Source organism: Pyrus communis, chromosome 3 (assembly GCF_963583255.1).
Source record: "Pyrus communis chromosome 3, drPyrComm1.1, whole genome shotgun sequence".
NCBI lineage: Eukaryota > Viridiplantae > Streptophyta > Magnoliopsida > Rosales > Rosaceae > Pyrus > Pyrus communis.
This window is the reverse complement of record NC_084805.1, coordinates 13,853,954-13,879,842: the sequence shown is the minus strand read 5'-3', so window position 1 is coordinate 13,879,842 and position 25,889 is coordinate 13,853,954. Positions and strand designations below refer to the sequence as shown.

The window sequence follows — 25,889 nt, the reverse complement described above, 5'->3', positions numbered from 1 at the left end:
AACAACCTATCAGGAAAACTAAAAATTTGAACAAGCTTTAGAATCAGTTCTGCTTCAGGCTACACGATTATATCACATATTGTTTGGTGGTAATACATTTAAGAAAGTCAACTAAGCAAATAACAGCCTGTAGCTAAACGTTTCATATCTTTGATCAGTGGCCCCTATGCAAGCTCATTGATAGAATTTAAAAATGATCCAGTCAAGAAATGTATACAAATTAGCTAACGATTTAGTAGATACCTGAGCAGCGTTGCTAAATTCAGGTAAAGGATTCCCATTATTATATGTTTCTTTGACAAGTTCATCGAAAGTGTAGCCATATAGTATGTCACTCTTCTCCAGCTGTTTGTTCAGACCTTCCACATAGTTTCAATGATGGCCTCCCATGTTCTCTGACTCATATACGGCTCCAAAGCATCCTGAAAACAGAAACATTACATTTCAGTCAAGGAAGATCATATGCATATTGCAAGCATAATAATTACATGTATGTATATGCTTTGAGATTACATACGCCAAAAATTGCAAAAAACAAACCTTCACAAATCAAGTAACGGGACAATTACATGTATGTATATGCTTTGAGATTACATACGCCAAAAATTGCAAAAAACAAACTTTCACAAATCAAGTAACGGGACAAAACTTTTCGACGGTTATAAACGAAAAAACACGATTTAACGGTAGTTTTAACTCTGATTTTAATGATTTTTTACAGCTACACTCCTGGATCTTATATGAATACAATGAACTAATTCGATTGTCAATTTAAAATATTTACACAAGTGGATACCACAAAATCTTATATTATACTTGATGAAAGTATTAATCAACAAGTGTTAGGCAATTTATCGTTTTGATGGGATACACATTGTACGAAACTAGTTTCAACAATCCAACATTCAAACTTGTTTGTATATGCTTTGAGATCGCATACCCCAAAAATTGCCAAAAACAAACATGCAGAGATCAAATAACGGGACAAAACTTTTCGACAGTTATAAACGAAACATCACGATTTAACAGTAGTTTTAATTTTGATTTTGATGATTTTTTATAGCTACACTCCTGGATCCTATATGAAACAATGAACTAATTTGATCGTCAATTTAAAATATTTACATAAGTGGACACCACAAAATCTTAATTTATACTTAATGAAAGTATAAATAAATTAAGTGTTAGTGAATCTATCGTTTTGATGGGAAACGCATTGTACGAAACTAGTTCCAATGATCCAACTGTCAAACTTGTTTGTATATACTTCGAGATTGCATACGTCAAAAACAAACATGCAGAGATCAAATAACGGGACAAAACTTTTCGACAGTTATAAACGAAACATCACGATTTAACAGTAGTTTTAATTTTGATTTTGATGATTTTTTATAGCTACACTCCTAGATCCTATATGAAACAATGAACTAATTTGATCGTCAATTTAAAATATTTACATAAGTGGACACCACAAAATCTTAATTTATACTTAATGAAAGTGTAAATAAATTAAGTGTTAGTAAATCTATCGTTTTGATGGGAAATGCATTGTACGAAACTAGTTTCAACAATCCAACCGTCAAACTTGTTTGTATATGCTTCGAGATCGCATACGTCAAAAATCGCAAAAAACAAACATTTAGAGATTATGTAACGGGACAAACCTTTTCAACGGCTATAAACGAAAAAGCACGATTTAACGGTTATTTTAACTTTGATTTTGATGATTTTTTTACAGCTACACTCTTTAAACATGTATGAATACAATGAACTAATTCAATCGTCAATTTAAAACATTTACACAAGTGGATACCACAAAAGAAAAAGATAATGCAAGAACCCCAAAAGAAAAGCAAAAGGGCAACAAAAAAAAAAATACTTTTCGCGACATGTGCAACTGCGTCGCACAAAGTTTTTTTTTTTTTTTTTTTTTTTTTTTTTTTTGCCCTTTTGCTTATGAGTACAAAATAAATATATTAAAATCTTCGACTTAGTAAATATATATATATACCATTGAACTTGATGGGAAACACATTGTACAAATAAACTAAATCACAATAATTACTAAAACTAAATAAAATAGATAAAATTAATTTAGTGAAGAAAATAAAGTGATTTATGTACACTGTGACATCTTAAATGTAGTTAAATTTATCTTAGACTTCATTTTCATTGTAATATAAAGTGATTTATGCACCCTTTATTTCACTTTACGCATCTACACAAGAGAATCTGAAAATGACTATTGCAACTAGAACTATAAAGACCCAAAGAGGTCAGGTTTCAATCACAAAAGAGTAACTGTGTCTAGAAATTGGCATCCAATAATCCACCAACTCAAACTTGGTATTATCGGTAGGAACTTTTGGCATCTCCAAGCAACTGGGTCTTACAGCCAAATAGTCCAAAGCACCAAGGTTCATTCATTTTATAATCCTTCTAAAGTTACAAACTGAAAGTGCTTATTCATCATTATAATAAACCAAATAAACATTCAGCTAATTAAAAAAAATAACGCATTGTAGTTGGTTTGATAAGTTGTGTCCTAAAATTAGAAAAGTTCCCTAAGTGGTTTAACTGAGAGAGTGTGAGTCAGTTACCTGTATAATGCAATTGGTTGGCCTAAAAAGGGAAGATATTGCTTTGGCATACTGGCCTAGTAGCACAGACATAACGAGAAAACATGATCATCTTGTGGGACTTGGATGACAACCAAATCCATAGATGAAGGTGATGGGAATTTCTCTTACACTTCATTTTCATTGTAATATAAAAGCTACAACAAATTAAGAGCAAGGGAGGGATTGCATGATGAAAAGAGATGAAATATTTGTATGTTGAATTTATGAGCAAGGGAAGGGTTGGAGAAGGTTTTGAAGAGAGATAGGGGAGGGAGGTAGCTGTTGCAACTGGGTTTGCAGTTTCTGCCTCCCAAACTGATTAAGTGGAGCAGAAAAAGTCGTTGACTTTGCACGACGTAAGTGAACCTACGTCGTGCAAAGTTGTTTTGTACGATATAGGTGCACCTACGTCACGCAAAGTTGAAAAAAAAAATGATAAAGCATTCTTGGCTTGCCGCCAAAATATTGCGTGATGCACAAAACATCGCACAAACGGCCTTTGCATGATGAAGGCTGGCGTCGAGCAAAGATGTTTTGCGTGACGTAGGTGTGCCTCTGTCGCGCAAAGCTGTTTTGCACGACGCCAGCCTTTGTCGAGCAAAGTGTCATCGCACAAAGGCCATTTGCGCGACAAAATTTGCTCCATCGCGCAAACATGTTTTTCTACTAGTGCTGGTCGGCTACAATCACAATTCACACGCAACACTTTGCGTAGGAATCAAAAATATTCTTCTAGATGCATATTTGATTTCCAAGTGCTTGACATCAAGGTGCATCCTTTAAAGTTTTAAAGTATAGGTCTATAAATAGTGTTGTTATATATCATCTCCACACAGTTTAGTACTATATTTGTCAAAGCTATCATTCTCTTGAATGTCTCCTATGTACCTTTGAGTTGGTTTCCAGCACCCAAAAAGTTGCCATGTATATGCAATTATGCATGCTCACACACCACACAGTCGTATCTTTTATTATTCGTATATATCAGAACTTCACACACCACACAGTGAGCATGTACTCCCATAAATGGTTCCCCAAAACTTCACCCATCTACCTTGTCATGTAACTCAGCAGCAGCCCCTTCACTTGAACCCAAAATTCTTGATAACACAAAGGTACCAACGATGGATAAGCCATATTGTATGTCTTCGCAAGGATCAATAAGAATTGTTTATTGAACAACCATGGTCCTCCCCAGAATATGGACGTGCGCTCATACAGGCTATTAAAACTAAAAGCAAAGCAATCATCTTCTAGGTCAAAAATCATCACATTCGCCTTAAGTCGCTATAAGTTCTGCATCTGCCTTTTGAAGCTTTCCTTGTTTACTGGTTTATATGATAGAAGTTTGCCCACCAGAAAAAACTTAGAGGATTTCAGGGACTTTTCCTCATGCTTATCCACCAATATAATTTTGTACTCATCCTCTGTAATTGCGAATTGCCCTGAGAACTTTGATACAATCTCCTCCATAGCCACCATACCCTTCATAAACTAGTCCCAACTCCACATACAGACTTGAAAGCACGTTATTGAGAATTTTCGGACTTGCTCCCACACCATTAGATATGCAGCTCGCCACTGGTCCTCCCGCCTACTCCTCTTCGGAAGCAGCAGCCTGAATCACCAAACCCTAATGTTCCCGCCGTCGCTCTCCTAGGGTTTACGAGAAAACCTAGAGAGCCTTTACCATACGACACAACTGTTCATTATCGTGTGATTTTTATGAATGTGGATTTGAAAGAGAAGTTTTTTTTTTTTTTTTTTTTCGTTTTATATATATATATATATTTCAAAATTAAAGGATGTTAGGATCACCTTTGGGTGAGGCTTTAAAAAAAACTGTAAAATTTAATTTGTGAATTTACTTTATTGCCAATGATTTTGTTTTATGGTTAAAAATAAAATTATTTTTTTTTATCTTTTTTAATTGATAAAAAGAATTTTATTAATGTAGTTTAGAAATTAGAAAAGGGAAGTGAATTAGTTTAGTCATGATCACATACGAGCCAACCTCTTGATGAGCCGGTTTGACGGAACATGTCGGCCAAAGAATAAACCCATAAAGTAGCCAGGACCCAAGACTCAAGGGAAGGTTCCAAAACATAGTCAACATCATTGACCCTGTTAAAATTACTTTCCAAACCTAACACCAGACGACACATCTGAACTCACATGGACAATAGTAGACTGTGATTTAATCGCTAAGTTCAATTAGATAACACAAAATATGAAATTATTTTGTCACATCCCGACCCGGGGTCCTTCACAATTGGAGCCCATTTCACCACTGTAGCACGATATTGTTTGTTTTGAGCCCTGACCACGCCCTCATAGTTTTGTTTCTGGAAACTCACACGAGAACTTCTCAGTGGGACCAGATGTCGGCCAGCACGGCTCGATTCTGGATCCTAGTGGACATTTCTGGTCGAGGTGTGTCAATTTCTTTTGATATTAAGATGCTAACTGATGTGATAATGTTTTATTTGTTAGATTGCGATTTAATCACTAACAGTATTAAACATATCAAGTTATTTTATCGAGTTTTAAGATATTAATTGATGCAACATATCTTTTATTATTATTCTTTAATATTCGGACTAAAAAAAATTAATATCTTTAAATAACTAAAAAATGTATAATAAATTGACGTCTCTAATATATCATATATCATGGTTAATCACTCATTGCCTTTGAATTTGAATGTGAAAAAAAATAAATAAAATTGTTGATGTAACTATGCAAGGTTGGCTTTGGTGATAAGGGGGACAATGTGGAGGACCACATGTCCAAATTCTAATATTGTTGTTGCTTCATTGCCAACTGCTTGAATTAAAATTTCAATGGCTAGATAGTTGGTGCCAGAAGTCCACTAAGCAACAAAATTGGATTTCTAGTTAATCTCTATATTTAATCCATAATTTAGCATCAAACAAATTAATAATCTAATTTGCTTGCTAGCTATAGTTAGCATTCAAACAAATTCACAAGGAACAATAGTACAAACTTAAAATAATAATGGGAACATTAGTAATCAAATCATGCTACCTATAAGAGAGAGAGAGAGAGAGAGAGAGAGAGAGAGAGAGAGAGAGAGAGATGAACTACACAAGAACTTGGCAAGAGCTATAAAAGCTTGAAGCTGCGGGTCAAGGTCTTGTACGATCTCTAAGGGAGAGTCACTTGCAAGAAGAATAAGCTTTGGTCATTAATTGTTCGAGTGTAAACTTTCTTACTTCTAATACTACTTACTAAATATTTGTCGTATGATTCAGCTTCTTCTTCCAAAGTTTTGGGTTGTTTTTTCTTGCACAATTTTAGAGTTTTGATTTGCATATTTTGTACCGAAAGGGAGTCTGTTAAGAGATCCCACATTAGAGACGGAAGTATTGCATGCGTTCTTACAACATTTTCGGCTTCTTTTAATTCTTTTAATTTTTTCCTTTACCAATTGTTGATACTTTCATTCTAATAGAACACGTTGAGCGGATTGTTTTGTACGAGGCCAGTAACCTGTTACAATGATTTTGTTTTTCCAGGAACCTCCCTTGAGCTCTAGGTCACCAAGAAAAAGAAGCAAATTTAATGGAGATTTCATCAAGAGGAGGATTATCTGAGCTGGTAAGACAATTAATTCTGCAGAAACCCTTGGTGTCTTTTACTTTTTGGACAAAGATAAAAATATGCAACAAAGCTTCTGCCTTTTTATGTGTAAAAATTCAAGGATTATTTGGCACATAATTAATAATTTGAAATTGTATTAATATTAAAGTTTTGGACTTGTTCGAAACAGTTTCATTCATTATTTTTGATTAATATTGTCTATTGAATTTGATAATAAAGAAAGAAATTGTTTAACTTACAGGGAATGGAAGATCCCTTCTTCATCAACCAGTTGCAGTACATGAACTCTTTGGATGAGCTCGGTATGCTCCCACTAGCAACTGCAATTGGAGATAATTTACAACACTCTCACTTCCACCCAACTTTCAACTTCAAAACTCCTATCGATAATTCTCATACTGGTATTGATGGACCGGCGAAACAGCTCAAAACCGATGGATGGACTTCATGCAAAACCAATCATCTTGGATCGAATCCACAAGTTGCTTCCTCACCAAACATTCTTTCGTTCATCAATTCTAATCACGCAAACCAAATGGCGGTGCTTAAGCCTAAGGAGGAGGCAGCAGCAGTGTGTTCAAAGAGCACCAACAGTCTCCCTTCTGATATATTGCTTTCTCAAGGTTCATTTGGAAACCAAAATTGTTTATTTAAGGCCAGTCAGGGAACAAATATGAACAGCACAAACCCTCGTCTTTCAGCAACTCAAGATCATATTATCGCAGAAAGGAAGCGCAGAGAGAAGCTCAGCCAGCGGTTCATAGCTTTATCTGCACTCATTCCTGGCCTAAAGAAGGTAACAGAAATTATATCCTCTATCTAACAATTCACTGCAGATTTTATTCAAGGCATTCTTTTACATTTGATTGTCTTGCTTTTACTCCAAGCAACCAGTAGGTTTTGGGATGGTATCAATTTTGAAATTTGGATTTTTTTTTACCAGCTGAATGGCGTTTCTAATCGTGAGTGGTTCTTCATGTTATGACAGATGGACAAGGCTTCTGTTCTGGGAGATTCAATCAAGTACATCAAACAACTGCAGGACAAGGTAAAGACACTTGAGGAACAGACGAGAAACAAAAACATGGAATCGGTCATGTTTGTGAAGAAAACACAGCTTTTTTCCAATGGTGACAAAACTTCCTCAGACGAAAGCAACTCCACAGGCCCGTTTGACGCAACACTACCTGAAATCGAAGCAAGGTTCTGTGACAACAATGTCTTGATAAGAATCCACTGTGAGAAAAGGAAAGGAGTTGTGGAGAAAACAATATCAGAGGTTGAGAAGCTCCAATTAAAATTCATCAATAGTAGTGTCATGACATTTGGGAGCTGTGCTCTTGACGTTACCATTATTGCTCAGGTAAGTTTCCTTCTCAATTGCATGAATGAAATTTGTTGCTTCGTAACCAATGTTTATTTTTGTCCCTTAGACTCTTTTTTTATCCAATCCAAAAAGTAGAAATAAACAAGGGCGTGTTGGGGGATAAAATTGGTGTGTGGAAATCACTTCCCTAGTTTTAATCTAAAGTCAATTTTGAAACAATATCTTGATCTTTGGCAGATGGAAGCGGAATTCAGCCTCTCGGTGCAGGATCTCGTCAAGAATCTACGCACAGCTTTCAATCTGTTCATGTGAAAAGAATCTACGTGCAGCATTCGATATGGTCTTTGCTGCAGAAGCTTCAGAATACATAGGAGTATTTCCTCAAATATCCAACCAGACCAAGTTTAAGTACCCTTTTTAAGAATTTATGTTTAAAAGGCCTGCAATCCTTCACTAAGTTACCTTCAAGCTTGTTTGCTGTCAGATTATTTTGCAGGCGGGTTTTTTCACATCACCTTTTTTTTGCATGGTTAACTTGTTTACCATGCTTTAACCATGCTTATTTACCCACCTGTTGAAGCAAGTTATCTCACAGCTTGTCTATGAGACTTTTTTTTTCCTTCAAGGAGTTTGCGAAATGCAACTCATCCCTTTGCGTCCCCTAGGGTTTTTTTATAGGTGAGGATAAAAGCAGGCATTTGTTTGGTCAGTGTTTTAGAGGCATCTTGAATATCTTATTTCGTGAGCCTCTTTTCCTAGTAATCTCCTTTTTATATGTAACCCCTTTGGTTGACAATGTAATGGAAAATAAGTAATTTTGTTTTATTTTATGTCACAACGTAATGTCCTGTTACTTTAATTAGTTTCTTGCAGTTTGGGTGAAGTTTCACTTTGGTTTCTACGTTCTAAATTTTATCAAATTTAGCCACTTAATTCACTAGTTACTAAAATTTTGTGTAAAATCTGAAGGGTAAATTGGATTTTTCAACAAGTGCAATACACCTCACATGCGTGTCAAACCTGTTACAGGGACTAATGAAACTTGATAGACTATAAAGTAAAACTTGACCCAAACTATAGGGAATTAAATCATGGTTTTGGTCAAATTAAATATTAGAGAGACGGGTCAAAGGCCTACTTCCAACAACATTAATATTATCTCGAGATTGGTAATTACCATCTACAAAATTTGTTATGTGTGAGGTTTTATCACAAAATGACTCAGTATTAATTGAAGTGAAGTTAGGATATTTAAACTATTAATTTCTTATAAATACAGTCGATTTGAGATATATTAACAGGATTCACCTTTTTTTATTTTCCTTGTCCAAATGACAGTGCTAAATACAAATGTGCAAGGAAAAAAGCACACAAAATGATTATCTAACAATCACAGGGATAATAGTTGAATACGATCATATAGGCTTGTATCAAAATTATTGCACATTAGTTGGGAATAATACAGCTAAGTAAGCAATCTGGTTTTTGGGATTGGTGGTTGCTGGAGAGTAATAAAACTTTGAAATTTTGACAGTAGCTAGTTAGAGACAAGTGCTTATATTATAGCCTCAAAGGGTTATCAAAGTTGGAATTTTGTTCTCATTGAATGTGGAGGTCTTATCTTATAATTTAGGTGAATAATAATGTTCTCTCCTAGCCCCCACTTAGATTGTGATCTTTTGGTATGACTTTATGGCAACTACCTCTCTCAAGTTTCAAAAGAATAATCCCCCTTGATTGTAATCATGAATTAACATCACTTAGAGGGGGAAAAGAATTAAAGAAATAAGACAAATGTAGCCGTTGATTGGTCGAGATTTCATACTGAATGAGTATAAGCTAAAGCAATTAATTTATTTGAGTCGCAAAGTCTTGCGTTAATTTTGTCCGTTAGTTTTGTAGTCTCATATTAATCCCTCAAATTTTATTAGGGCAAGCTGGTACGAGATTAATAAATGATATCTCTGTTCTTGTCACAAAGAATTGGGTATTGTTAATGATTAGTTTTTTATTTTTTTTCATAAGAAAAGTACGATATTTATTGGTGATTGGTTTTACAAAACTGTATTTAGGATTAGAGAGGGAGAGGACCGACGACAAGAGAGAGGAGAAAGAGATATGTAATTCTGAGGTATGTGTTATATCACCCCATTGTGCCTTTATTATAGTAGCAAGATAGGTTATATCATTACCCTAATAAGATTACAATTCTAATAGAATAATATCTAACTTAGGGAATATTCCAAGATATTCCTAGGTACACTAGGATTCACACAATCACATTCCTAATCTAATAGGACTCTCCTCCTTGAGTGTGTAAATTCTCAAATAAAACATCTCATCAGATCTTCAGCAGTTGAGGTAGAATAGTTGATGAAGTCGTCCGAACAATGGGTGAATGCAAGAAAGTATGCATTGGCAGTAAAACTCACAAAATTTCGCTATGGTAAAACCTAAGGTAGGTACAAAACCCATAGACTAAGAAGAAAAGTGAGAAGTATGCATAATGTCTAAAACAAACATCATCCAGGACAAAAGTAGTGAACTCAACGAAGTATGATCATCCCAAGATGGGTGCCTCATCAAAACCTCGTTAGGCAGCAAAAACCCAGTGAGAAAAATGCTCTAATCGTAGGAAAGTGTACATTAAGATCAAGTAAGTATGCTTTAGGATACTCCCCCTGAGTTAGACATAACTTCCAAAAAATAGAACTACAAGCAATTCAACTCAGATAATTTATGCATACCGATTCCTTGGACGAGCTTCTGAAAAGTAAACTTGGGCAATGACTTGGTAAAGAGATCAGCCAGGTTGTCCTAGCAATGGATTTGCTTGACTTCAATGTTCTGACGCTGTTGTTGCTGGTGAGAATAAAAGAACTTTGGCGTTATATGCTTAGTGTTGTCTCCCTTGATGTCTTCATTTTTTAACTATTCGATACATGTTGCATTGTCTTCAAAGATTGTCATAGAAAGGTCAACAACGATAGAAAGACCACTAGTGCTTTGAATATGTACCATGACTACTCTTAACCAAAAACACTCACGCAAGGCTTCATGCAAGGCGAGAATCTCACCATGGTTCGAAAAAGTCGCAACTAACGTTTGCTTGGTAGACCTCCAAGATATTGCGATGTCTCCAATGGTAAAGAAATAGCCCGTTTGAGAACGTGCCCTATGTGGGTAAGACAGATAACTAGCATCTGCATAACCAACGAGACGAGAATCAACTCGATGATCGAGGGGGGTGGCGACTCCTCTTAAGGATTCATGGGTGTAGAACAAGCCTAAATCCATGGTGCCTTTATCCGTGGTGCCTATAAGGTACTGGAAAATGTCTTTAACACCATTTCAATATCTGCATGTAGGCGCATTACTGTATCTAGCCAAAAGATTAACAGTGAAAGAGATGTCGGCTCTAGTGGATTGAGCCAAGTACAATAAAACACCAATTGCACTTAGGTATAGAACTTCAGGCTCCAAAATCTTTTCCTCATCTTCCTTGGGATAGAAGGGATCTCGTTTAGCATCTAGCGTTCGAATGACCATAAAAGTACTCAAAGGCTTTGATTTATCTTCTTTAAAATGTCACAACACCTTTTTGGTGTAGTTCGATTGATGTACTAGGATTCCATCCAAACAATGCTCGATCTCCAAGCCGAGACAATATAGAGTTTTCCGAAGATCCTTCATCTCAAATTTCGATTTCAAGTGAACGGTAATTTCCTCAAGCTCTGTGGGAGTTCCGATGAGGTTCAGTCGTCGACATAAACTGCAACTATCGCAAATCCAGAACGTGACTTCTTGATGAACACGCATGGGCATAGTTCACTGTTCACATAACCCTTACTTGTCAAATATTCACTCAGACAGTTATACCACATCCGTCCGGATTGTTTCAATCCGTAGAGAGATATCCTCAATCTAATCGAGATAGTCTAGAACTATTTGAACCAATTAATAGAAGTCCTTCTGGAACTTTCATGTAGGTTTTGTATCTAGATCTTCAAAAAGATACGCGGTTACCACGTCCATAAGCTGCGTATTCAGTTTTTTCGGAATCTACCAAATTGATAAGGCAGCGGAACTTTATGACGTCCATTACGGGGGAATACGCCTCCTCATAATCAATCCCAGGGCATTGAGATAAGCCTTGTGCTACGAGGCGTGCTTTGTATCGCATTATTTCATTCTTCTCATTATGTGTCCTTACGAAAATCCACTTGTAGCTCGCGGGCTTCACATGTGCTGGAGTAGGAGATACGGGCCCAAACACCTTGTGTTTCGCAAGTGAATCGAGTTTGACCTAGATTGCTTGTTTCCAGTTTAACCAATCTATTCTTCATCGACATTTATTAACAGAAGTCATTGCTACGTATGATGTTAGTAGCTACTGTGTACACAAATGCATCATCGATGATCATCTCATTCCGATTCCAAACCTCATCCAATATTGTGTAATGGATGGAAATCTCGCGATTCTCGGGAGGCTAGTATGTCTCGTCTAAGACATCACCATAGTCTAAAATAACCATATGTGTTGGAACGTATGAGTAAGCAATGTCGAATTTAGACTAAGGTCACTAGTTTGTGCCATTTTCCTCTTCTGGGGTTGTGAATCTTTTGAACCAGGAGGTCTGCCATGCTTCAGGTTAGGAGCAGATGATTGGCTAGCTGTTATTGTACCGTGTCGCGTGGAAGGTGCGGACACCCCACCTAAGGGACGACTTGGCCTTCCAATGCAGTATTATGGCATATGTTAAGTACGTCGATCCTTGCATGTGCATTTGCAGCAGGTATATGTGTATCTCGTTACCTTTGCTAGATCTGTAAGAGTATTCAACATGCTTTGAGCAATGCTCTGAAGATCTAGAATGCGTCGCACTTCAATTTCAGACTGAAGAGTGTGGAGATCTAAATGAGACATAGTGGGAGTAATCCACGACAATTCACTGCGTTCTACAGGAACGTTAGTGATCTTATCTCCCCCTAATTACGAGAAAACTGTCTCATCGAAGTGACAACTCAAAAAACTTGTGGTAAAGAGATCTCATGTCAAGGGCTCTAAGTTGTGAATAATTGATAGTGAATCATAACCGACATAGATTCCCAATTTTCTTTGAGGACCCATTTTGGTACGTAGTGGCGGCTCTATTGGCACACAGACTGCGCACCTAAATACACGTAAATGGGAGATGTCAGGCTCGTATCCAGTAACCAATTGTAACGATGAGTGAGGTTGGGTAGCGGTAGGCCTTAGGAGAATCAAGTGTGAGTGCATCGGGACTATGAAAGATAGTCAACAGTTCAAAGAAATGAAATAATTTATTGAATCATTAATTGCCAAAAAGTGAGCTTCAGGCCAATAATTTTAGATTAATTGTCAAATTAATGGACTGCTGGTCACTTTAATTAATTCAATATATCGCAACCATTCAAGTTTGATCGTAGAAACAAAATAATAACATTCGGGTTACTATTAGCTTAATAGGTAATTATAGAAGTATAGTTAAGAAGTGGGAATGCTAAAAAATAGTATTGGGTTCGAAAAAAAATCACAGCCCAATTCGGTGGGCTAGCTGTTGTGTATGAGTCAAGGCCCTAAAGGGATATTGGGCCACGGGTTGGCTACAAAGTAGCCCAAGTCATGGATGCAGACCATGAATTGTGGGTCTGGGGTAAAGCCCAGCAGCCAAGTTGTTGGTATTGGGCCACAAAAGGAGCTGGAGACATGTCTGCATGGGGCTGGCTTGAGATGGGTGTGCACAAAGCCCAGCAAGAGCTGGTTTCATTGTGGGTCGTTTCTGGGCAAGCTCAGCCACAAAGGTTGGCTTGTTGTGGTATTGGGTTGAGGAGCTACAAAGCCTAATAGAAGCTGGCTTTATGGATGGGCTATGATATAGAGAGGCCAGCAAAGCTTGTGCTAGAGTAGGCTAGGGTTGCGGGCCTGTTTCATAAACCTAAACCAGGCTTTCGGTATGGCTGTCCAATGCATGCAGCAAAGCCCAAAGGGCTGCTGTATGGGTCAAACATAAGAACAATGTCGTTCCAATCACGGCATGACTGCAGGCCAGCTGGCATTCGTCGGTGTCATTGACGGTGCAGCGAGAAAAAAATCCTAGATTTGAACTTTTTTTTTTTTTGTTTAAAAACCTAATTGCTTCTAAATTAATTTCGATGATTTGACTCGCAAATTCCACAAAGCATAATTGCGTAATGCATGAACAAATATATATATATATATATATATATTGACAAATATATGAACACATATGCAATATGTATAATTGAAAGGAAAATATAAATATAGGAGGTTCATACATCATGAGAAATGTTTTCATGCTTCAAGGTTGTTTCAAATATCTTAATTTATTTTAAAAGAACCCGATTGGCAGAAAATAATTGAGCTTTTGATGTTGTAGAAGAAAACCTCCTCCATGATCCTTCAGTTCTTTAGCTTCTAGTAAGAGTGTGTTGATAAAGTGTTGTAGACCTAATTTAATGAATTATATTTAGGAATAGAGAGGAGAAAGGGCAGACGGTAATAGAGAGGAGAAAGATATGTATAGTAGGATAGTTTAAATCATTACCCTAATAGGATTACAACTCTAATAGGATAATATTTAACTTATGAATATTTCAAGATATCCCTAGATACACTATAATTTTTTTTTTTTTTAAAGTACGATATTGTTCGTTATTGGTTTTGAATAGGCGGATTCTTTTTTTAGCAGTTAAGAAAAATTATTTTTCAAAAATTCGGACAGCATGGTCTAGTGATGCAGTTCGTTATCCATCAAGAAACGACGTCGTTCTCCGTCAACTTGGAACGACGCGGTTTATTTTTCCGTAACGGTATTACCAACCTGAACCCAAGCAAAGAAAACCCGCGAAACACGCGGACCAAATCGCAGCCAATCACGCACGCCCTTGACATAACTTCCTCCCTTCCCATTGGTCCGTTTTCTCCACGTCATCACCCTCTAGATTCTGCACCGCTCAAATTTTCCCAAAGAAAATTAGGAAAATAGGAACAATCCCGAGAAAAAACGCCCCCACTTTCCCCAATCAATAAAAGTTAAACCCCAGAATCCAAAATCCAAATCAAACCCACCACCGATTTCATCCCCAAAATCCCAACATCACAGTTCCGATTCTTCCAAAAATTCCAAATCCAAAAAAAATGGCTCTCAAACCGCTGTTTCTGCTCCTCCTAACGGCACAATTCCTACCGTCTTCTCTCTCTCTGATTTCCTCGTCGGAGCTCCGCCCTCCCTACGCCACCTCCAGAGCCATCTCCGTACGCCCTCTCTCTCTCTCTCTCTCTCTCTCTCTCTCTCTGCAATTGGATTTTTTTGGTTTCGGATTGGTTGATTGATTGATTGAGATTTGGTTGGTTGATTTGCAGGATTTGAAGGAGGCGATCGTGAAGGGATTAGGGTTTCAGGCGGAGGATCTGAAGGTGTCGGGGTTCGATTTGAGGGACGCGCAGGTGGGGCATTCGGTGGCGTACGAGTTCGACGTGGAGGTCGACAACAAGGTCCTACCTTTCAAGCTTCTGGAGGACGTCGACCGCTGGGATTACGTCGATTTGCCCATTTTTCGGGTCGAGGACGAAAATGGGTTGGTCCAGAAAGGCAAATCGGGTGGTGGGTTGCCTCCGGTTTTGGCTCCATTTCAGCTGGCTGGGCCCATGGAGCTCTGGATTCAGGACGCCAAAGACATGAGGATTTCGCTCCCTGTAAGTATTCGGCTATTAAATTTTGAATCGTTAGCCCAAGTTTTTTAATTTTTCATACAAGCAATAGTCTGAAACTAATTCAAAATATGGAGAGGGGATTCGAACTCGAGCTAATCCGCTATAGTCAATGTGAGTTAGATGAGATAGAACTACTCATCAAATACTTTTGATGAATTTGTTTATCAAAACATACGCATGTGAGATTCTTATTGTTTTAGAAATAATTAGATTTTGGGGGTGATTTGAATAGATGAAACATGTTTAGTTGGAATTAAATTCGAGATTGGATTCTCACCGATTTTGGTGGCACGAAAACATTACAATAGCAATCAGTCATTTATTCGATGAAACAGTAAAAGTTATAACTTGGTCTTAATTTGAAATATATGATTGACAAAATTAAAATGATGAAACCAAAAATGCAAGGTGACCAGCTGATTTGGGTTGAAATTTGGGAGTTTCGGAACTGATATGTTGAATGCTATGCAGCATGATGTGGATGCTGGTGTGTTGAAGAAGGTGATGTTAGCAGAAGGAGCTGTGGTCACAGTGAAGGGTGCGAGGTCTGTGAGCCTACGCCACCCTCTTCAGCTCCCATTGCCAACCAGCAATGGGTTTGCTTCTGGTCTTGTGACCTTGGCTGAATGGCTGCGCCATGCTTCTCGAACCCAGTCATCTCCGTTGTTGTCTCTCCGCATTGTTGGTCCGACTTCCCTCACATCACCGTCATCAACCTCTCCCTCTGTGAACAACAAGCTCAAGCTTAAGCACCTTGCCCCAGGGCTTGTGGAGTTGTCCTCCCCATCCAACACCAGGCCCATTTCCGTTGAGCTGCAAAACCAAGAGACCAAGGCCATTTTAACCCCAAGCTACTTCAGCACAGTCTGGCCCCTTGCTTCCGTCAATGGCTCGAATCCTAACTTGGTGGGTTTCGAGTCTCTACTTGCATCTGTTTTGGGTCCTAAGGCCAATAAGAAAGGATCCTTCAAATTATTGAAGGCAGATGTGTCTGCACAGACGTTTTTGAAGATCGGGTTTGGGGTGGAAAAGAAGCTCAAAGAAGAAGACGGGATTGATTTGAAAGGTTTCCCAGAGTGGAGGACAAAGCCTGAGACCTTGAGGATGCATTTTGAGGTGCTTGCTAAGGTTGAGGGTGATAAAATCATACCGGAGAGAGTGGTTCCGGTTAACCCTGTGTCAGTGGAGGACACCATGGCACCGAGTGAGCTCTTGGGGAATGTCTCCATGTCCACAGTCCCCATCATTCATCCTCCGGCGAGCCCCTATACCTTGTAAAGTTTTTCGGTTTAGGGTTTGCTGATACAAAATCTGGAAGTGTAAAGATATAATGATTTTGTACTTTCTTTTTCTTGAAACATGGGGATGATTTAGATGAGGTCCGGTGATACTACTGTAAAAATTTATGTAATGAAGTTACTGAGGGTGTAAATTAATTTATGAAAATTCAGTAAAGACTTGAATTTTGCATATATTATTTACATATCTCTGTAGGAAACTCGAGAATTTACTAAATTTTACTTCTTGATGAACGAAACCCCCTTCTGGATGCTTGCTGCTAACTCCTCTAATCGGATCCTACGGATGAACCATGAAGAATGTTTAGGTTGTTCTATGCTATTTTGCAGCGGCACAATTGTGGAGTGTGCATAATTAATAACTGTTTTACCTCTCATACTCATTCAGAGGCCCGAGTTGGTAGATTTCCTCGGCTCCGCTACGACCAAGCCGAACCTTGGTTACGAAGAAAGGAAGTTCGGTTACCTGCCACAAAGATTAAGCGTTGTGCTTGGTTATTAGAAGTTCAGAACTTGATTTTAAGACAACGTTGACGCACAAATTAGGCCTGGCAAACGGGTCGTGTCTGTCGTGTTCGTGTCGTTTTCGTGTAACACCTGTTATCTTAACGGGTCGTGTCGTGTCACACCCGTTATCTTAACGGGTCCTTAACAGGTCGTGTCACTTTACCCAACGGGTAAAATGACCCGACCCGTTATGACCCGTTATGACCCGTTAAGAAAAAAAAAATATTTTTTTACAATTTGCACATACCACACATTGCGACATAAATATTACTTGAAAACATTAAAACATTTCTCGTTCAAGTACTATATCTACACTTGAAAATGAAAGCCTAATAAAAAAAATAATACATACACTACTAATCTATTACAAATATTAAATGTATATAATTATTAATATTATAGTTGATTCATACTTTTATTAAGTATATAAATTCCACTAGTGTAAATATTTTAAATTGAAGATCAAATTCATTCTTTGTATTCATATATGGTCAAGGAGTGTAGCTGTTAAAATTCATCAAAATCAGAGTTAAAATAACCGTTAAATCTTGATTTTTCGTTTATAACCGTCGAAAAGCTTTGTCCCGTTACTTGATCTCTGAATGTTTTTTTTTTGTGATTTTTTGCTGATATGATCTCCAAGCATATACAAACAATATTGACGGTTTGGATCGTTGAAATTAGTTTTGGAGAATTCGTAAAACGATAGATTGACTAACACTTAGAGTTTATTTATACTTTCATTAAGTATAACAAAAGATTTTGTGGTATCCACTTGTGTAAATATTTTAAATTGAAGATCGCATTCATTCATTGTATTCATATAGGGTCAAGGAGTGTAGTTATAAAAAATCATCAAAATCGGAGTTAAAATAACCGTTAAATCGTGATTTTTCATTTATAACCGTTGAAAAGCTTTGTCCCGTTACTTGATCTCTGAATGTTTTTTTTTTTGTGATTTTTTGTTGATGTGATCTCCAAGCATATACAAACAATTTTGACGGTTTGGATCGTTGAAATTAGTTTTGGAGAATTCGTAAAACGATAGATTGACTAACACTTAGAGTTTATTTATACTTTCATTAAGTATAACAAAAGATTTTGTGGTATCCACTTGTGTAAATATTTTAAATTGAAGATCGAATTCATTCATTGTATTCATATAGGGTCAAGGAGTGTAGTTATAAAAAATCATCAAAATCGGAGTTAAAATAACCGTTAAATCGTGATTTTTCGTTTATAACCGTCGAAAAGCTTTGTCCCGTTACTTGATCTTTGAATGTTTTTTTTTTGTGATTTTTTGATGATGTGATCTCCAAGCATATACAAACAATTTTGACGGTTTGGATCGTTGAAATTAGTTTTGGAGAATTCGTAAAACGATAGATTGACTAACACTTAGAGTTTATTTATACTTTCATTAAGTATAACATAAGATTTTGTGGTATCCACTTGTGTAAATATTTTAAATTGAAGATCGAATTCATTCATTGTATTCATATAGGGTCAAGGAGTGTCGTTATAAAAAATCATCAAAATCGGAGTTAAAATAACCGTTAAATCGTGATTTTTCGTTTATAACCGTTGAAAAGCTTTGTCCCGTTACTTGATCTTTGAATGTTTTTTTTTTGTGACTTTTTGCTGATGTGATCTCCAAGCATATACGAACAATTTTGACGGTTTGGATCGTTGAAATTAGTTTTGGAGAATTCGTAAAACGATAGATTGACTAACACTTAGAGTTTATTTATACTTTTATTAAGTATAACATAAGATTTTGTGGTATCCACTTGTGTAAATATTTTAAATTGAAGATCGAATTCATTCATTGTATTCATATAGGGTCAAGGAGTGTAGTTATAAAAAATCATCAAAATCGGAGTTAAAATAACCGTTAAATCGTGATTTTTCGTTTATAACCGTTGAAAAGCTTTGTCCCGTTACTTGATCTCTGAATGTTTTTTTTTTTGTGATTTTTTGCTGATGTGATCTCCAAGCATATACAAACAATTTTGACGGTTTGGATCGTTGAAATTAGTTTTGGAGAATTCGTAAAACGATAGATTGACTAACACTTAGAGTTTATTTATACTTTCATTAAGTATAACAAAAGATTTTGTGGTATCCACTTGTGTAAATATTTTAAATTGAAGATCGAATTCATTCATTGTATTCATATAGGGTCAAGGAGTGTAGTTATAAAAAATCATCAAAATCGGAGTTAAAATAACCGTTAAATCGTGATTTTTCGTTTATAACCGTTGAAAAGCTTTGTCCCGTTACTTGATCTCTGAATGTTTTTTTTTTGTGATTTTTTGCTGATGTGATCTCCAAGCATATACAAACAATTTTGACGGTTTGGATCGTTGAAATTAGTTTTGGAGAATTCGTAAAACGATAGATTGACTAACACTTAGAGTTTATTTATACTTTCATTAAGTATAACATAAGATTTTGTGGTATCCACTTGTGTAAATATTTTAAATTGAAGATCAAATTCATTCATTGTATTCATATAGGGTCAAGGAGTGTAGTTATAAAAAATCATCAAAATCGGAGTTAAAATAACCGTTAAATCGTGATTTTTCGTTTATAACCGTTGAAAAGCTTTGTCCCGTTACTTGATCTTTGAATGTTTTTTTTTTGTGATTTTTTGCTGATGTGATCTCCAAGCATATACAAACAACGGTTTGGATCGTTGAAATTAGTTTTGGAGAATTCGTAAAACGATAGATTGACTAACACTTAGAGTTTATTTATACTTTTATTAAGTATAACATAAGATTTTGTGGTATCCACTTGTGTAAATATTTTAAATTGAAGATCGAATTCATTCATTATATTCATATAGGGTCAAGGAGTGTAGTTATAAAAAATCATCAAAATCGGAGTTAAAATAACCGTTAAATCGTGATTTTTCGTTTATAACCGTTGAAAAGCTTTGTCCCGTTACTTGATCTCTGAATGTTTTTTTTTTGTGATTTTTTGCTGATGTGATCTCCAAGCATATACAAACAATTTTGACGGTTTGGATCATTGAAATTAGTTTTTGAGAATTCGTAAAACGATAGATTGACTAACACTTAGAGTTTATTTATACTTTCATTAAGTATAACAAAAGATTTTGTGGTATCCACTTGTGTAAATATTTTAAATTGAAGATCGAATTCATTCATTGTATTCATATAGGGTCAAGGAGTGTAGTTATAAAAAATCATCAAAATCAGAGTTAAAATAACCGTTAAATCGTGATGTTTCGTTTATAACCGTTGAAAAACTTTGTCCCGTTACTTGATCTCTGAATGTTTATTTTTTATGATTTTTTGTTGATGTGATCTCAAAGCATATACAAACAAGTTTGACGGTTGAGATCGTTGAAATTAGTTTTGGAGAATTCGTATGCCATCAATCAAGTTCCGTGTGTGTGTGTGTGTATATATATATTTATTAAGTAGATTTAAATCTATTTATTTTGTACGTATAAATTATAATTGACTGGTACACGGAATAGTACATACATCACGTGTCACGTGTGTCATTATAAAAATAGTGAGATATGTCATGAAAGTCATGTGTGTGATAAAAAGTTAATAACTTAAAAAAAAAAAAAAAAATTTCTCACCACTTCTATTAATTTTCATTTTTCCCTCTTTTTTTTGTTTCCTTTTCAACTTTTTCTTATCATTTTCACTTTTCCCTCCAACATCTTTCCCTAATTCCCTCACTTTTTTGTTTTATTTTCAACTTTTTTTAACATTTTCATTTTCCCTCCATTTTTTTTTTCAAAAAGGGCGGCAAGTTGGCAAATGCATGATCATGATTCATGCATATTAAATTATTAATTAATATGCATTATAGTTTTTATAAAATTTAATATATATATATATATATAATTAGTATAGATAGACTTAATATTTTGGGGGTATAATTATTATAGTATATATAATAATTATAATAATTATAAATTTTATAGTTAATTTAATATATATATATTTATTTATTATAATTTTTAGGGGTATAAAATTGTAAAATTAATGTATATAATTATTACAGTATTTTTTTAGGGTTATAAAATTATAAAAATAATATTCTGCTTATCGTGTATCGTGTTTACCCACGTGTATACCCGACCCAACCCGTTATCTTAACAGGTGCTTATCGGGTTACCCGATAAGACCCGATTCGTTATCGTGTCGACCCAAACACCTGTTAATTCCGTGTCGTGTCGTGTCGGGTTATCGGGTCGTGTCAGAAATTGCCAGGCCTATGCACAATAAGGCTAGAACAGAGTACCTCAGAGGCAACAAAAGTGCATTCGACAACACCAGCATCTCCTCTCAAGCCACGGAGGCATGCATACGCAAATTCCACTATATGCCTGCAGATTGTTTTAGTGAATTCCAAGACTCGGTAATCTAATCCCAAAAAGAAATAATGTGTATACGATTGAGGAATTTGAACGAATAACCATTGACAGTGTTGCCGAACCGGCCCCAGCTTTTGCCTGCAAAATTGCGAATAAGATTTTGTTGAAGAACCAACACACAAGAACAACCCCTGGACTCAACAGTAACATGGAAGAACAATATGCGTCAAACCAGATTCATAATTCACAAGCTAAGAGGCATGACCTCAACAACTTCTGTTCCACCGTTTTGAATCCGGTTTGTTAGGTATTCTGTTTCTTCCTTGGTGAAGAAGCAAGGAGGCTTGACCTGCATACACAGACACACCGTCTTTTGAATTTTGCACGCTTGTGCGGCAGCCCATTTATTTTGAAGGCAAGATAAGAAAAAAAAAAACTAAAGGTGCTGAAACTTGTATCATTCTATACAACCTGTGACAGAAGCGGCAAAATGGTCACTCCTGCATGACCACCAATAACTGGAACATCAACTTCCCTAGGATCAAGTCCAAGAACTTCCGCCTGCAAGGAAATTACGCAAGCGGAAAATGAAAAAACCACGAACATAAATGATAGGAAACACAGAAACTTGTTCGACTAGTACTTACAACAAAAGTATTTGCTCTCACAACATCGAGCATTGTGACTCCTAGAAGTCGCTTTGGGTCATAAGTGCCGGCTTTCTTGAAAACCTCTGCTGCAATAGGAACTGTAGAGTTCACTGGATTACCGATTAAGTTAACAACTGCCTTAGGACAGGCTTTTGCAATGCCTTCACAGATGGTCCTGACAATTCCGGCGTTGATGTTGAAGAGATCGTCCCTTGTCATTCCAGGCTTCCTTGGAACAACGGTGGGTATGATCACAAGGTCTATGCCCGTGAGAGCGCTCTCCAGCTGTGGCTGCCCTAAGAAACCGCACACCTAAACTCCAAGGATGATACTTTCTCAGTGGTTACAATTTGATCTAAAAACTTAACTTCAAGAATTGTTCATCAGCGCGCTATTAAATCAGATATGGATGACTAAGATGACTCGCATCAACTTAACTAAACTGTATATCTTATTCGTTCATATCAAATCGAACGGTTCCTATACAAGATTTAAATTTAGTATCTCAGGTTAGGTTCTCATTTGAATGCTTCCATACCTTACAAACATCAACATCATAACTTAAGCCCCATTGTCATTAACTAGGAATCATACAATTTTATAGATTGTAATGACATTTTTGTCCAAAAATAGCGAGAAAAGTAAAGTTAATGAAGAATTCATACCATTACCACAGCAACCGGTATCCATGTGACTAATGTCAGCGTGACACCGGGGGCATTAACGTCGTCATAGAGATGAAGAACTGAAACCAGTGGGTTCATCTTCATCAGCATTGCAAGAGGTTGGCCAATGCCTCCAGCAGCACCCACAATTGCCACTTTAAAGCCCGGTGCTCCGCCCTTGGCTCTGCAGTCAGCTCTACTCAAAGTAGAACCATCCTCCACCTTCATCCACCACCACGTCAAACAAAATGACATTAAGGGACCGTTTGAGCCAAATTTTGAAAACTAAAGAAAGTAGCTTTGAATTTTCAGTAACTAAAAAAATTAGCCCCTAAACAAATTTTCATCATAAATTTCAAATAAACTGAATGTTAATTTATGATACTAATTGCTCCTTCATCAACAAGTTACAAGTTTTTTTTTTTTATGAAACAGTGCATCGGAAAATAAGTTATCTCAAGTCACGTAATGCATTTTTATGAAGCCAAAGGAAAACCAGAGTTGGATTAGGCCAATTGGTTAGGGCAGTGTGCACTCTCTTTCACCCAAGTTTGAATCTTATCTATGTACATTAAATCAGTTTAGAATATCGCTTTGTCAAGAAACAAGGAAAACCCCAATAGGGAAAACCTGGGAATTTGGAGGAAACAGATGAGCTGAGATCCTTGCAATGCGTCCATGAGCTGAGATCCTATCCACTTTTCTCAAATGTGGCTCTCACAAAATTTGAACCAATAACTTCCGTATGAGTTTGATCCAGACTGGTTTATACTCATGTGCTGATGTGGCTTGGCTCTCCCATTCTTGGAACAAAAAGCAACCCAGAAAGGAATATATGCTGGATTTTGGTTTGTCCAATAGCACAGAATAACTATGTTATGAGGTCCATTAGACTCTAGGGGTGTTTGTTTGACCTTCTTAACTGGAACTGGACTGGACTACACTACACTATGCTATAAGGTCTATTAGACTATGGGTGCGTTTGTTGCACCGGACTATCTTAGACTGGACTAGTTTCAAGGACTAAGCTGGATTATCTTAAACTAGATTAAGCTGGACTAACTTAATGAAGCGTTTGGTGCAATATCGAACTAGGAGCAAAATAATGACACAAAAAAAAAAAAAAAAAAAAAAAAAAACCCATGATCTGTAACAAAATATTCTCATCTAATGAAAGTGAACCCCAACATGAAAGTTTCTGCATAATTAACCAAATTCTTCAATTTGTTATCCTAGAAAAAGTAGAACTAAATGAAATCATTCAATTTGCTCAACCACTCCAAATTGCTCAAAAGCTCTAATATCCTAGAAAAATCAAATCCTTCAATTTGGTATTTCACAGACAACTCACAAATCCAACCCAATTCACATAATCATTTTCCTGATATATGAGAGTTCACCTCCTTCATAAGTCCTCTGTTTATTTTCTGCTCAAGTAGTTACTTGAAGATTTGTAGCCGAATAGCTCTTCAATAACAACAACAAATTCCTTCTCGACCATCCATCAAATACTTTGAAATCCTCCGTAGTTGTAATCCTTTGAGACAAAACGCAGAGTGCCCAACCCAGAACCGTTTATTCTGTTCAAAATTCAGAAACCCAATTAGGGATTCCACTCGGAAGGAAAACCGAATCCCAGAAAAAATGAATTGAAAACCTAGAAAAATTCAATCCCAGAAAAATCAATTAGAAAACCCAGAAAAAGGGAAAATACTTGCAAATCAAGTTTTGCAGACTTGGACTTTTTAGATTCGTTTGAATCGTTTCTATCAAATCCAGGTGCAGACTTGGGGATTCTTGTAGACCTGGAAATTCTTGCTTGAAGATCTTTTGGACAGACGAGAGGGAGGTGGGGAGAGAGACAGTGGGAGGGCAAGTTCTCAGGCTTGGGGCGAGGCGAAGCAAAGCGAGGAAACGGGACTAGCAATCCCATCCTTTCGGCTCTCACTAAGCCCAGCTAACGAAGGATTTAGTCTGCACGAGTCCGGCTTAATCCCATTAAACTCAATCCCGACTTGCACCAAACACAAAATAATAATCCTACCGAAATAGTCCAGTCCAGTGAAACTTAAGGTAGCCAAAAGTGTTTATTTGACCTTGTTTGAGACTGGATTAGACTACACCTATCGCTAGTGTAGTTTGATGTTTGGTATGCACAAAAATTAGGTTTAATGGGATTAGATCGGACTCGGATTAAACCCCTCGCTTGGAGTTCTTAGCGAAGCACCCGAAAAGCCCCAGGACTCGTAAGACCTCCTGCACTCCTGTGAGAGAGAACCTTGCTCATCCTACGAGAGAGTGTCGTCGGCGCCCTGCTACCTCATCGTCGTTCTCCTCATCCTCATCTCTGCATCCTGCTCGCCCTCGGCTACATCCTGCTCGCCCTCATCTGCTCCTCTTGTCTGGTAAACTTGGAATCCCACATTATTTCTTCGATTTGTTTTGCAGATCGTGATATTACTGGGCTTTATTTGATTAGGTGTTTTGGGTTTGAGAGATTTTCAATAATAGACCTCTGCTCCTGAACAAATTAGGGTTTTGATTTTTAGGGTCAAATTGAGATTAGAATTTGGGGTTTTCACATTTTATGCCATTTTCATATTTCTTCGATTTGTAATTGCTGTTGTAAAGGGATGTTGCATAGCATCGCAACTGAATCTTACCATTAAAGCTTGCTTGTGGATCAAACAGTCATCCTGTTACTAAATCCTGCAGTGTTCTTCCAGAGCATCTATCCCCCAAGTAGTCTTCTTTTGGTCGGGTGATGTGAACTCAGTTAAAGTCTCGTCACTTGATACTGATGGCTCATGCAATTCCAGCCGTCCATATTTCATGGAACCTGAAAAATGAAGACGAACGTGTACACTCCGAAGACCATGTCCCTCTTCACTCCAAAATCATCGGTGCCAGCTTTTCACTATTCAATTCTTCACCCAACCATCACAAACTACTTCTTTCACTCCTCATTAATTTCCCACAAATCTTTGTCTCCGCCCCTCCAAATTTCTTTGAAGTTTGGAGTTCTAAAACTTCAGAAACCTCACTTTTAGAAAAGTACTTTCCGACTTTTGG

At 36.8% G+C, this 25,889-nt stretch overlaps 2 protein-coding genes and 1 pseudogene across 2 annotated transcripts; 2 read left to right on the top strand and 1 right to left on the bottom strand.

Moving 5' to 3' along the window:
• Nucleotides 1-5,730: 5,730 nt before the first annotated feature.
• On the top strand, nt 5,731-8,305 carry LOC137730310 (transcription factor bHLH18-like). Its single transcript, XM_068469380.1, has 5 exons — nt 5,731-5,843; nt 6,161-6,242; nt 6,487-7,041; nt 7,234-7,608; nt 7,810-8,305. Exons 2-5 carry the CDS (start codon nt 6,207-6,209, stop codon nt 7,882-7,884), a joined length of 1,041 nt encoding a protein of 346 aa, XP_068325481.1. The 5' UTR covers nt 5,731-5,843; nt 6,161-6,206; the 3' UTR covers nt 7,885-8,305.
• Nucleotides 8,306-14,609: 6,304 nt separating this feature from the next.
• Nucleotides 14,610-16,834, top strand: LOC137729135 (protein TUNICAMYCIN INDUCED 1-like). The gene is made up of 3 exons (XM_068467978.1): nt 14,610-14,872; nt 14,981-15,313; nt 15,803-16,834. Exons 1-3 carry the CDS (start codon nt 14,756-14,758, stop codon nt 16,607-16,609), a joined length of 1,257 nt encoding a protein of 418 aa, XP_068324079.1. The 5' UTR covers nt 14,610-14,755; the 3' UTR covers nt 16,610-16,834.
• Nucleotides 16,829-23,045, bottom strand: LOC137729137 (malate dehydrogenase, glyoxysomal-like; annotated as a pseudogene).
• Between the last annotated feature and the right edge of the window lie 2,844 nt (nt 23,046-25,889).

What these genes read in the sequence shown, in the direction of transcription:
- LOC137730310 (XM_068469380.1), top strand. Translation starts at nt 6,207, where the DNA reads ATGGAGATTTCATCAAGAGGAGGATTATCTGAGCTG. An exon ending in GAGGAGGATTATCTGAGCTG is followed by an intron (nt 6,243 to 6,486) that starts GTAAGACAATTA and finishes TTTAACTTACAG; the next exon opens with GGAATGGAAGATCCCTTCTT. An exon ending in ACGTTACCATTATTGCTCAG is followed by an intron (nt 7,609 to 7,809) that starts GTAAGTTTCCTT and finishes GATCTTTGGCAG; the next exon opens with ATGGAAGCGGAATTCAGCCT.
- LOC137729135 (XM_068467978.1), top strand. Translation starts at nt 14,756, where the DNA reads ATGGCTCTCAAACCGCTGTTTCTGCTCCTCCTAACGGCACAATTCCTA. An exon ending in CCACCTCCAGAGCCATCTCC is followed by an intron (nt 14,873 to 14,980) that starts GTACGCCCTCTC and finishes GTTGATTTGCAG; the next exon opens with GATTTGAAGGAGGCGATCGT. An exon ending in ACATGAGGATTTCGCTCCCT is followed by an intron (nt 15,314 to 15,802) that starts GTAAGTATTCGG and finishes AATGCTATGCAG; the next exon opens with CATGATGTGGATGCTGGTGT.